We start from the raw sequence: 12,774 nt of genomic DNA, 5'->3' as shown, positions 1-12,774 counted from the left end.
GAAAACAAGGAATTAGATTTTTGTATTCCAGTGTTAGTTTGGCTGTTCTCTCACATAATGGCTCATTGGAATCAATGCGTGAGATCCCACTCTCCAAAGCCACGCCTCTTTCAAAATGCTTGAACGCACACAGCAGAGTCTGTAAAGTGTCACAGGTTGAAAGACTGCACTAAATTGCCTCATGTCTAAAATGCATAACATTACGGTGATAATGAATGTAAACAAATTGCAGTGCGCTAGTTGTACCACCTGACTGATGCAGATTCATTTCGGCGTTGATGGTGTTGACATGGAAACGTCTGAATCCAAATGCAATGATTGGACGAACAATTCTATGAATTCTGTGAAGTTTCAACCAGTATTGTCTATTGACCAATAGTCTTCTGCATTCTGAAGCATTTTAGTGAAATTGTCTTCTAGTGGTTGTTTTAATTTAGGAAGTTGCAACTTCAAGCCTATTAACAGATGATCCCTTTAGTTGCCTGCGACCAAATGAGTTCTGAATGCCTGTAATGCCGAGTTCACACTGCACAATTTTCAAAGTAGTCGGGTCCCTGTTCTTTTCACACTGCACGGCTATCTGGGGTAACGTTCAGTTGCTGCTGTGTGCACGATGCACCGACGACAGTTTCACAGTGCATGACTATACAACCAAACCCACGCGAGAAGTGGCAGGAGTAGTCGTGGCTGAGAGGTTATGGTGATGGACTTGAACTCCATTGGGGTCTCCCCGCGCAGGTTCGAACCCTGCCGACTGTGTGGCTCTTTGTCTGTTTGCGACAGGAATTGTGACATCTAGGAGCTTTGTACGAGCTGCTTTTTTTTTTTTCTAACACGGACATTGGGCTCTTTTCAAGCCTGAAGTGGGCATCGTTTCAAAAGGCCCAGATCATATGTGATTTTGGCCATTCTATTCAGGCTGTCGGAGCAATGGCTTTGGCATCCCCCGACAACTTCACAGCCTTCATGTTGTGCAGCTCAAGAGTCGCCGCATTATATTTTATGGAGAATCTTGGATATTAGTGTTTTGAAATGTTGCATTCGTTCTCTCTTAGAAAAGTCAAACAGAAACCTACTCATTATGTCCCAAGTGCTCTTTTGTCGAAACCACCTTAGAGTTAGCAACATGCCATGAAAAAAAACTCCACTCTTTCAATGGCAGTGTTCCTAGCTTTGGAAGGAGCAGCCTATCTCTCTCGTCCCTTTATAAATTGTGGTCTTCATCCTTTAATACCACAAACTTTAAGCTGACAAAGCATGAACACTTTAAGGAGAAAGTGCTGTTATATCCCTAGGGTGGCTGTTCCCTGGCAAAAGCCCGGCTAGCTCAAATGGTAGCGCATCAGACTTTTAATCTGAGGGTCCAGGGTTCAAGGAAACCTCCCCTAATCTCTTGCTGTGCTCTTCCCAGCCTTTGAGAGAGGTGGTCTTCCTCTTCAAGATAAGATGTGCCGGGGTTATTTCCCAGCATTTGGTGTTGTTTTGCCTGCTGTAATGCTTGGTTACTAGGGACTTTAAGCAACAGCTGCGGATTGCCCAACACTGCCGTTCCGGCAATGGCAAAGAGCTAAAGAGCGTAAAAATCACTAAGCGACAGTAAAGAGGACGGCGTAGGGGTAATTTAATCATCAGACAAAATACAAAAAAAGGAAGTGATTTTAAAAAGGAAGAGAAGGGTTGCTTTTGGCATTTAATGATATACAGAAATGATTACAATGCCACATAACCTAAAACATAACATTAATATTCTTAATCTGTCACGTAGTAACGACTACGGCAAATCAGCTGTTCTCACGTGGTAGACGGTTACAGTAGAACGTCGCACGTGCACAATAGAACGGCAGAATGCCGTTCCACCAGAGGCTGTTGCTTAAAGTCCCTACTGTCTAAGCAAGCAGTGGTGGGGGACATTGAGAGAACTCAGCTGAAGCTTGCCGTTGACTCTGTATGTGCAGGCCCGGGGCAAGTGGAAAGATTGCTTACTCTGTATAGCATTTAGTACTCTGCGTTGTGCCCGCAGCATCCCCAGTCCAAATCCGGATGATGGCATCTTTTCGTGTAGGTGAAGACATTGTTGAACTCCTTTTTGCCAACACAATATTTTCGCCATCCACATTGATAGTTGGCCCCGGTGTTCTCTGAGCATGTGACTCACTGGTGGGAGTAGTCGTGGCCGAGAGGTTAAGGCGATGGACTCGAAATCCATTGGGGTCTCCCCGCGCAGGTTCGAACCCTGCCGACTACGTGGCTCCTTGTCACTTTGTCTGTTTGCGACAGGAATTGTGCCATCCATGAGCTTTGTACAAACTCCTTTTTTCTCTAAAACGGAAAATTGGGCAACCCACATCTCTTTTCAAGCCTGAAGTGAGCAGGTTTTTGTGTAGGCGAAGACGTCCTTAGTTTATAAATAAGTGTTTTGGCACACCTGTCCGAGTGGCATAGTGTATGCCTTATTCAAACGCCTCATTGACTAAGCCACCTGAATGAGATGGAGAATTAGTAGGGCAAGCGAGTCATGCCCCAGTGGCCTGTCGAAGTAGTCGTTCATCCGGATTACTTTGTGTGCTGGCCTTGTTTAAATGCTGATGCTGTTGTTGTCACTGAAGCCAAAGTAATGGGGGCACATGAGCGCAGGTTTTTATCAGCCCCAGTGACCGATAAGGCACTGGCCTCCTAAGCCAGGGATTGTGGGTTCGAGTCCCATCTGGGGTGGTTTACAGCAGAGTGGCGCAGCGGAAGCGTGCTGGGCCCATAACCCAGAGGTCGATGGACCGAAACCATCCTCTGCTAAGGCTTCTTCACTTATATACATGTTTTATCCCAAATAAAGAGCAACTTCCACATCCCGCTTGTTCGTTCAGAAAATCTGTGTGTATGCCTTATTCAAACGCCTCATTGACTAAGCCACCTGAATGAGATGGAGAATTAGTAGGGCAAGCGAGTCATGCACCAGTGGCCTGTCAAAGTCGTCGTTCATCCGGATTACTTTGTGTGCTGGCCTTGTTTAAATGCAGATGCTGTTGTTGTCACTGAAGCCAAAGTAATGGGGGCACATGAGCGCAGGTTTTTATCAGCCCCAGTGGCCTACTGGATAAGGCACTGGCCTCCTAAGCCAGGGATTGTGGGTTCAAGTCCCATCTGGGGTGGTTTACAGCAGGGTGGTTTACAGCAGAGCTCGAGTCCCATCTGGGGTGGTTTACACAAGAGTGGCGCAGCGGATGTGTGCTGGGCCCATAACCCAGAGGTTGATGGATTGAAACCATCCTCTGCTAGGACTGCTTTACTTATGTACATTCTCTGTTCCTACTTGGAGAAAAGTCGCCTCAGCTGTGCTAAAATCCTCTGTAGTTTTCACATGTTCTAATAGATGACAGAAGAGCGCTTCAAGTGTGCCTACATGCAAGTCCTTTTGAAAACAGTAGGGTAAGGCAATTTTGATGTCAGGAGCAGAATCAAATGAATCAATTCATTCAATTCATTCATGGCGCAGCGGAAGCGTGCTGGGCCCATAACCCAGAGGTCGATGGATCGAAACCATCCTCTGCTAAACTTTTTTTACTTAAATACATGCTCTGCTCCTACTTGAAGAAAAGTTTCCTCAACTCTATGCTAAAACACTCTGTATTTTTCACCTGATCTAATTTATGACAGGAGCACTTCAAATGTGCCTAAACGCAAGTCCTTTTGAAAAGTTGTGGGTATGGCAGTTTTGTTATCAGGAGCAGAGTGGTGCAGCAGAAGCGTACTGGGCGCATAACCCAGAGGTCGATGGACCGAAACCATCCTCTGCTAAGGCTTCTTCACTTATATACATGTTTTATCCCAAATAAAGAGCAACTTCCACATCCCGCTTGTTCGTTCAGAAAATCTGTGTGTATGCCTTACTCAAACGCTTCATTGACTAAGCCACCTGAATGAGATGGAGAATTAGTAGGGCAAAGCGAGTCATGCCCCAGTGGCCTGTCGAAGTAGTCGGTCATCCGGATTACATTGTGTGCTGGCCTTGTTTAAATGCCTATGCTGTTGTTGTCACTGAAGCCAAAGTAATGGGGGCACATGAGCGCAGGTTTTTATCAGCCCCAGTGACCGATAAGGCACTGGCCTCCTAAGCCAGGGATTGTGGGTTCGAGTCCCATCTGGGGTGGTTTACAGCAGAGTGGCGCAGCGGAAGCGTGCTGGGCCCATAACCCAGAGATCGATGGATCGAAACCATTCTCTGCTAGGACTGCATTACTTATTTACATGCTCTGTTCCTACTTGGAGAAAAGTCACCTCAGCTGTGTGCTAAAACCCTCTGTAGTTTTCACATGTTCTAATAGATGACAGAAGAGCACTTCAAGTGGGCCTACACGCAAGTCCTATTGAAAACAGTAGGGTATGGCAATTTTGTTGTCAGCAGCAGAGTGGCGCAGCGGAAGCGTGCTGGGCCCATAACCCAGAGGTCGATGGATCGAAACCATCCTCTGCTAAACCTTTTTTTACTTAAATGCATGCTCTGCTCCTACTTGAAGAAAAGTTGCCTCAACTCTATGCTAAAACACTCTTTATTTTTCACCTGATCCAATTTATGACAGGAGCATTTCAAATGTGCCTAAACGCAAGTCCTTTTGAAAAGTTGTGGGTATGGCAGCTTTGTTATCAGGAGCAGAGTGGCGCAGCGGAAGCGTGCTGGGCCCATAACCCAGAGGTCGATGGATCGAAACCATCCTCTGCTAAGACTGCTTCACTTATAAACATGCTGTGTTCTTACTTGAAGATAAGCTCACACATGTGCTCTTCATGTGTGCCTAAACACAAGTCCTTATGAAAACACCTGTGAATTGGAGTTCTTCTATGGCGAGCAGAGTGGCGCAGCGGAAGCGTGCTGGGCCCATAACCCAGAGGTCGATGGATCGAAACCATCCTCTGCTAAGACTGCTTCACTTATAAACATGCTGTGTTCTTACTTGAAGATAAGCTCATACATGTGCTCTTCATGTGTGCCTAAACACAAATCCTTATGAAAACACCTGTGAATTGGAGTTTTTCTATGGTGAGCAGAGTGGCGCAGCGGAAGCGTGCTGGGCCCATAACCCAGAGGTCGATGGATCGAAACCATTCTCTGCTAAGGCTTCTTCACTTATATACATGTTTTATCCCAAATAAAGAGCAACTTCTACATCCCGCTTGTTCGTTCAGAAAATCTGTGTGTATGCCTTATTCAAACGCCTCATTGACTAAGTCACCTGAATGAGATGGAGAATTAGTAGGGCAAGCGAGTCATGCACCAGTGGCCTGTCAAAGTCGTCGTTCATCCGGATTACTTTGTGTGCTGGCCTTGTTTAAATGCCGATGCTGTTGTTGTCACTGAAGCCAAAGTAATGGGGGCACATGAGCATAGGTTTTTTATCAGCCCCAGTGGCCTAATGGATAAGGCACTGGCCTCCTAAGCCAGGGATTGTGGGTTCGAGTCCCATCTGGGGTGGTTTACAGCAGAGTGGCGCAGCGGAAGCGTGCTGGGCCCATAACCCAGAGGTCGATGGATCGAAACCATCCTCTGCTAAGGCTTCTTCACTTATATACATGTTTTATCCCAAATAAAGAGCAACTTCCACATCCCGCTTGTTCGTTCAGAAAATCTGTGGCTGCGTTCGAAACCGCATACTCAATGAGTAGGTACTTAATTTCAATAAGTACTTACTTAACAAGCGCTAAAAGAGTAGGTACTTTATAGCCAGATCTCGTTGAGTATGAATGCGAACCGGACATCTGCCATGTTGACGTTATCATGTGACCTACGACGCGTTATCACACGCGCAACAACTTAAAAGATTTGAACGACACGTTTAATTCATCTATCTGTAAATATCTTGATATTGATTAAACTTGCTCATTTTGTGGTCTTTTTGAAGAAACTGCTGCCCATTTATTTTGTGAATACATTTAGGGTTGATTTAAGTTCTTATATTTAAAGGAGCTGTATGTAAGAAATGTATTTCAATTAATCATAAAATGGCCCTGATATGTCACTAGACATTAAGAAATCATGTTCATTTCAAATACTTATATCACTGACAACAGTAGTACGGCCAGGATATTGTCATTTAAAAAGTGAAGTTGCAGCCCTCAACTGATGTTGATGTTGTCATGTTGTGTTTTGGCCTGAAGCGCCACCCTCCACCTATCTACCAATCACGAAGTCAGTAGTGTTTCTGCATCCGGGTTGCCAGCTCAGCTCTAGTTACCACAGCTGCAGCTACAAACGTTCGTGCTGGATTCTGCAGCCTATCTGGCAACCTCGAGTCAGGGGGGAGGGGGAGGGGATACACTGTTCTACAGTAATTTGAAAGTGATTGCAGTACCAGTTTTGGCCACAATCTTACATACGGCTCCTTTAAATTGGCTATGATATAACCATGGCTGTGTATTCCACTATATTCAGTGGCTGGAAACATTGTTTTCAATCATAATTACTTGCATGGATTCACATCGCAAATCAATCAGCAAGATTGATTTATGCAGATTTATGCTCGTCTCCAGTAGAGATCCATTTCCTGGAGAGTTTAGGTGTAGGAGTTTCTTCTTCTTCTTCTTCTTCTTCTATTCCTTTCCGGCAGACTAGGCACTACTAGTGCATTGCTGCCTCCCACTGGTGATAAAGATAGTCTACATTAAGGCTCCCCTTAGCCTATATTTTCCAATATATGTCCGCAGCCTTAGGTGTAGGAGTTTAGTCTTAATTACAACTTGTAACTTGTGGTAGAACTCTGACTTGTACCACGTGATCGCTGTACCACCTGACCACTGCACCACCTGACCACTGCAGATCCAACCCTAATCAAACACACCTGAACAAGCTAATCAAGGGCTTCAAGATTAGGCTATATTAGAAAGCTGCAGGCAAATGATTTTCATTAGGGTTGGAGTTACCCAGACCCCCAATTGGATCTTTAAAAACGCATTTTCATAAAGTGTTTTAAACTCTTTTGATAGCGTTTGTTGTGGGACTCAGCTGATATTTTGATGCAGCAACAGGGGTCTTTCTTTGTAGTTTTGTGGTCCGCCCCTCCTGACTCACTAATTCAGTGCATCTTCCAGCAGAGTTGATTTTGAGATTGCAGGTCGAGAGGATGACAGCTCAAGTGTACTGCTCGTTTAGTGCTGTTTTATTGTGTCTGTCTGCTTGTTTAAGCACAACAGACGCTGGAGTCCTAGGTGAGAAGTTCTTTTAGCTTCATTACGCAGCCCGAAGAAGTGCATAAATAAAGTGCCTTACAACATTTGATTTCAGACACATCTGCTTGCAAAAATACAGTACAGACGTCAAGTGGAAGTTCATCTTTGTATGTTGGTTTAGTTTTAATAATAAGCAAAGTATAAATATGCAAACTGTCATAAGTTTATGCATTTTTCATTGCACAAGTAAAACCCATATAATCACTAATGGGCACTTTTGTTTACTGTTAAACACGAACATTAGTGTTATAATATGGCTGCAGAATTGTTACCGGACTGTATCAATCCTGAGTTTAAACTTTTGCCTAAAGTCTTTTTTTTGTTTGTTTTAAGAAATGCATAAGCCTACAATATAACGTGGGGAGCTAATTATAACCGATAACTCTGCATTTTACATATATAGTGGGTTTCTATATTTGTTTTGTTTTCTGTTGAGTAGCTTATTAAAATGCTTAAAAGGAAATGAGGGTGGTCATGTGGATGGCATCATTTTTGAAGATGTACACCAGTAAATTTGTATACAACAAATTAACTGATGTCCATGCTTTCTATCAGCATTGCGCTATTACTCACTCTACTACAGTGGGGTAGGTTGTAACTTCACTCTCAGTCTTTGAAACTGATTGATGTGGTTTAGTGAAAAATGGTAGATTTCTAAGCTACTTGACTTGAAGCAGATAAATGTGTGAATATTATAAAGTTTGAGACTCATTGCAAAACCCCTGACTTGCAAATGCTGAAGCAAACTATTACAGCACTTCCTGGTCTCCCCTAATGATCCTCTTCTGTAGTTTCTGGTCAGTGTCCAGCGATGCTGACGGTCGTGCCCTCCCGACGAGATTGCACTTCTGATAGAGACTGCTCTGGAGGACACAAATGCTGTCAATTTCCCTGTGGGTCCGCGTGTGTGCCGCCTGTTTTCAGTGAGTTTTAATTATTGATGCATGCTATACATCTTCCAGGAAAAAAAAAACCCTGAAAAAGTTTTCACTCAGGAATTGCTAGCAAGTTTCACAAATAATTGCAAAGAAACCGTGAGTAACACATTGAACTAAACGTGAAACTATGAAGTAGATGGACTGAATATTCCGGTAAATCCTCCTACGATTTTTTTTTTTTTTTTTTTTCATAGTGTATGAGACATTCAGTATTCAGTGATGTGGTTTCTCTGTCATGTGTCTCTATAACAGCAAAGGCAGGGGAGTGTCCAAGCACAAAGTCTGGAGCAGGAATGTGTGCAGAGTTGTGTTACTATGACAGTGACTGTCCGAACAATGAGAAATGCTGCAGCAATGGATGTGGACATCAGTGTATGGATCCATTTGCAGGTATTTATGTTATTATATTAGTGTTTGGGTCAGCTTCCTCATTTCAGTTTGTCTTGTTTTATAATTAATCGTTCTCAATGTAAAAAGTATTCAGCCAATAGCACAGGAAGGCTTTACAAAATTAATTCAAATGATTAATAATACGATCATGATTAAGAATTAAGGTGTAAAATTTGGTATTTGGGTTTTGTGCTGTATCTGAGACTGAATGCCTATAAACGGACTGACTGAAGTTGACTATCTGTATCCATCCAGTGAAGCCTGCAGCCGAACCGCCGAGGCCTCCAGGAAAGCCTGCAGCCGAACCTCCAAAGCCTCCAGTGAAGCCTGCAGTTGAACCTCCAAAGCCTCCAGGAAAGCCTGCAGCCGAACCTCCAGGGAAGCCTGCAGCCGAACCTCCAAAGCCTCCAGGGAAGCCTGCAGCCGAACCTCCAAAGCCTCCAGGAAAGCCTGCAGCCGAACCTCCAAAGCCTCCAGGAAAGCCTGCAACCGAACCTCCAAAGCCACCAGGAAAGCCTGCAGCCGAACCTCCAAAGACTCCAGGAAAGCCTGCAGCTGAACCTCCAAAGCCTCCAGTGGAGCCTTCTACCGAAGAGCCGGAGCCTTCTAACGAACTGCCGGAGCCTTCTACAGAACTGCCGGAGCCTTCTGCTGAACTGCCGGAGCCTTCTACCGAACCTCTGGAGCCTTCAGACGAACTGCCAGTGACGCCTGCAGTGGAACCCCCAAAGCCTCCAGTGAAGCCTGCAGCCGAACCCCCGAAGCCTCCAATGAAGCCTGCAGCCGAACCCCCGAAGCCTCCTGTAAAGCCTCCAATGAAGCCTGTGACCGAACCCCCGAAGCCTCCAATGAAGCCTGCAGCTGAACCCCCGAAGCCTCCTGTGAAGCCTGTGGCCGAACTGCCCAAGCCTCCAATGAAGCCTGTGGCCGAACCGCCCAAGCCTCCAATGAAGCCTGCAGGCGAACCCCCGAGGCCTCCTGTGAAGCCTGCAGCGCCTCCAATGAAGCCTGCAGCTGAACCTCCAAAGCCAACTGACCCTTATGGCCAATGTCCTGGCCATAATTAATGTGGCTATGCATGCAGTGCTGATTTAACCATTGGATGTATGGTGTTTTCCCCTTTTATCACCAAATAAATCTCACACTTGTAAGACCATTTCCTCTCTTTTTCTTTTTTCTTTTTTTGGAAAACAAGGAATTAGATTTTTGTATTCCAGTGTTAGTTTGGCTGTTCTCTCACATAATGGCTCATTGGAATCAATTTGGAGATCCCACTCTCCAAAGCCACGCCTCTTTCAAAATGCTTGAACGCACACAGCAGAGTCTGTAAAGTGTCACAGGTTGAAAGACTGCACTAAATTGCCTCATGTCTAAAATGCATAACATTACGGTGATAATGAATGTAAACAAATTGCAGTGCGCTAGTTGTACCACCTGACTGATGCAGATTCATTTCGGCGTTGATGGTGTTGACATGGAAACGTCTGAATCCAAATGCAATGATTGGACGAACAATTCTATGAATTCTGTGAAGTTTCAACCAGTATTGTCTATTGACCAATAGTCTTCTGCATTCTGAAGCATTTTAGTGAAATTGTCTTCTAGTGGTTGTTTTAATTTAGGAAGTTGCAACTTCAAGCCTATTAACAGATGATCCCTTTAGTTGCCTGCGACCAAATGAGTTCTGAATGCCTGTAATGCCGAGTTCACACTGCACAATTTTCAAAGTAGTCGGGTCCCTGTTCTTTTCACACTGCACGGCTATCTGGGGTAACGTTCAGTTGCTGCTGTGTGCACGATGCACCGACGACAGTTTCACAGTGCATGACTATACAACCAAACCCACGCGAGAAGTGGCAGGAGTAGTCGTGGCTGAGAGGTTATGGTGATGGACTTGAACTCCATTGGGGTCTCCCCGCGCAGGTTCGAACCCTGCCGACTGTGTGGCTCTTTGTCTGTTTGCGACAGGAATTGTGACATCTAGGAGCTTTGTACGAGCTGCTTTTTTTTTTTTCTAACACGGACATTGGGCTCTTTTCAAGCCTGAAGTGGGCATCGTTTCAAAAGGCCCAGATCATATGTGATTTTGGCCATTCTATTCAGGCTGTCGGAGCAATGGCTTTGGCATCCCCCGACAACTTCACAGCCTTCATGTTGTGCAGCTCAAGAGTCGCCGCATTATATTTTATGGAGAATCTTGGATATTAGTGTTTTGAAATGTTGCATTCGTTCTCTCTTAGAAAAGTCAAACAGAAACCTACTCATTATGTCCCAAGTGCTCTTTTGTCGAAACCACCTTAGAGTTAGCAACATGCCATGAAAAAAAACTCCACTCTTTCAATGGCAGTGTTCCTAGCTTTGGAAGGAGCAGCCTATCTCTCTCGTCCCTTTATAAATTGTGGTCTTCATCCTTTAATACCACAAACTTTAAGCTGACAAAGCATGAACACTTTAAGGAGAAAGTGCTGTTATATCCCTAGGGTGGCTGTTCCCTGGCAAAAGCCCGGCTAGCTCAAATGGTAGCGCATCAGACTTTTAATCTGAGGGTCCAGGGTTCAAGGAAACCTCCCCTAATCTCTTGCTGTGCTCTTCCCAGCCTTTGAGAGAGGTGGTCTTCCTCTTCAAGATAAGATGTGCCGGGGTTATTTCCCAGCATTTGGTGTTGTTTTGCCTGCTGTAATGCTTGGTTACTAGGGACTTTAAGCAACAGCTGCGGATTGCCCAACACTGCCGTTCCGGCAATGGCAAAGAGCTAAAGAGCGTAAAAATCACTAAGCGACAGTAAAGAGGACGGCGTAGGGGTAATTTAATCATCAGACAAAATACAAAAAAAGGAAGTGATTTTAAAAAGGAAGAGAAGGGTTGCTTTTGGCATTTAATGATATACAGAAATGATTACAATGCCACATAACCTAAAACATAACATTAATATTCTTAATCTGTCACGTAGTAACGACTACGGCAAATCAGCTGTTCTCACGTGGTAGACGGTTACAGTAGAACGTCGCACGTGCACAATAGAACGGCAGAATGCCGTTCCACCAGAGGCTGTTGCTTAAAGTCCCTACTGTCTAAGCAAGCAGTGGTGGGGGACATTGAGAGAACTCAGCTGAAGCTTGCCGTTGACTCTGTATGTGCAGGCCCGGGGCAAGTGGAAAGATTGCTTACTCTGTATAGCATTTAGTACTCTGCGTTGTGCCCGCAGCATCCCCAGTCCAAATCCGGATGATGGCATCTTTTCGTGTAGGTGAAGACATTGTTGAACTCCTTTTTGCCAACACAATATTTTCGCCATCCACATTGATAGTTGGCCCCGGTGTTCTCTGAGCATGTGACTCACTGGTGGGAGTAGTCGTGGCCGAGAGGTTAAGGCGATGGACTCGAAATCCATTGGGGTCTCCCCGCGCAGGTTCGAACCCTGCCGACTACGTGGCTCCTTGTCACTTTGTCTGTTTGTGACAGGAATTGTGCCATCCATGAGCTTTGTACAAACTCCTTTTTTCTCTAAAACGGAAAATTGGGCAACCCACATCTCTTTTCAAGCCTGAAGTGAGCAGGTTTTTGTGTAGGCGAAGACGTCCTTAGTTTATAAATAAGTGTTTTGGCACACCTGTCCGAGTGGCATAGTGTATGCCTTATTCAAACGCCTCATTGACTAAGCCACCTGAATGAGATGGAGAATTAGTAGGGCAAGCGAGTCATGCCCCAGTGGCCTGTCGAAGTAGTCGTTCATCCGGATTACTTTGTGTGCTGGCCTTGTTTAAATGCTGATGCTGTTGTTGTCACTGAAGCCAAAGTAATGGGGGCACATGAGCGCAGGTTTTTATCAGCCCCAGTGACCGATAAGGCACTGGCCTCCTAAGCCAGGGATTGTGGGTTCGAGTCCCATCTGGGGTGGTTTACAGCAGAGTGGCGCAGCGGAAGCGTGCTGGGCCCATAACCCAGAGGTCGATGGACCGAAACCATCCTCTGCTAAGGCTTCTTCACTTATATACATGTTTTATCCCAAATAAAGAGCAACTTCCACATCCCGCTTGTTCGTTCAGAAAATCTGTGTGTATGCCTTATTCAAACGCCTCATTGACTAAGCCACCTGAATGAGATGGAGAATTAGTAGGGCAAGCGAGTCATGCACCAGTGGCCTGTCAAAGTCGTCGTTCATCCGGATTACTTTGTGTGCTGGCCTTGTTTAAATGCAGATGCTGTTGTTGTCACTGAAGCCAAAGTAATG

The 12,774-nt window shown here is 45.1% G+C and overlaps 1 protein-coding gene across 1 annotated transcript; it reads left to right on the top strand.

Annotated features, from left to right (window-relative positions):
• The first annotated feature begins 7,577 nt into the window (after positions 1 to 7,577).
• On the top strand, positions 7,578 to 9,763 carry LOC311088071 (uncharacterized protein). Its single transcript, XM_084121728.1, has 2 exons — positions 7,578 to 8,543; positions 8,799 to 9,763. Exons 1-2 carry the CDS (start codon positions 8,351 to 8,353, stop codon positions 9,608 to 9,610), a joined length of 1,005 nt encoding a protein of 334 aa, XP_083977854.1. The 5' UTR covers positions 7,578 to 8,350; the 3' UTR covers positions 9,611 to 9,763.
• The last annotated feature ends 3,011 nt before the right edge of the window (positions 9,764 to 12,774 follow it).

Source organism: Abramis brama (assembly GCF_963993115.1).
Source record: "Abramis brama genome assembly, chromosome: 8".
NCBI classification, from domain to species: domain Eukaryota; kingdom Metazoa; phylum Chordata; class Actinopteri; order Cypriniformes; family Leuciscidae; genus Abramis; species Abramis brama.
Note: the sequence above shows the minus strand (reverse complement) of the source record. Positions and strands in the feature narration are given on the sequence as shown.

Bases quoted from the DNA above. Each gene is read 5' to 3' on its own strand.
- LOC311088071 (XM_084121728.1), top strand. From the start codon at position 8,351: ATGAGACATTCAGTATTCAGTGATGTGGTTTCTCTGTCATGTGTCTCT. The intron at 8,544-8,798 runs GTATTTATGTTA...GTATCCATCCAG, and splicing joins GTGTATGGATCCATTTGCAG to TGAAGCCTGCAGCCGAACCG.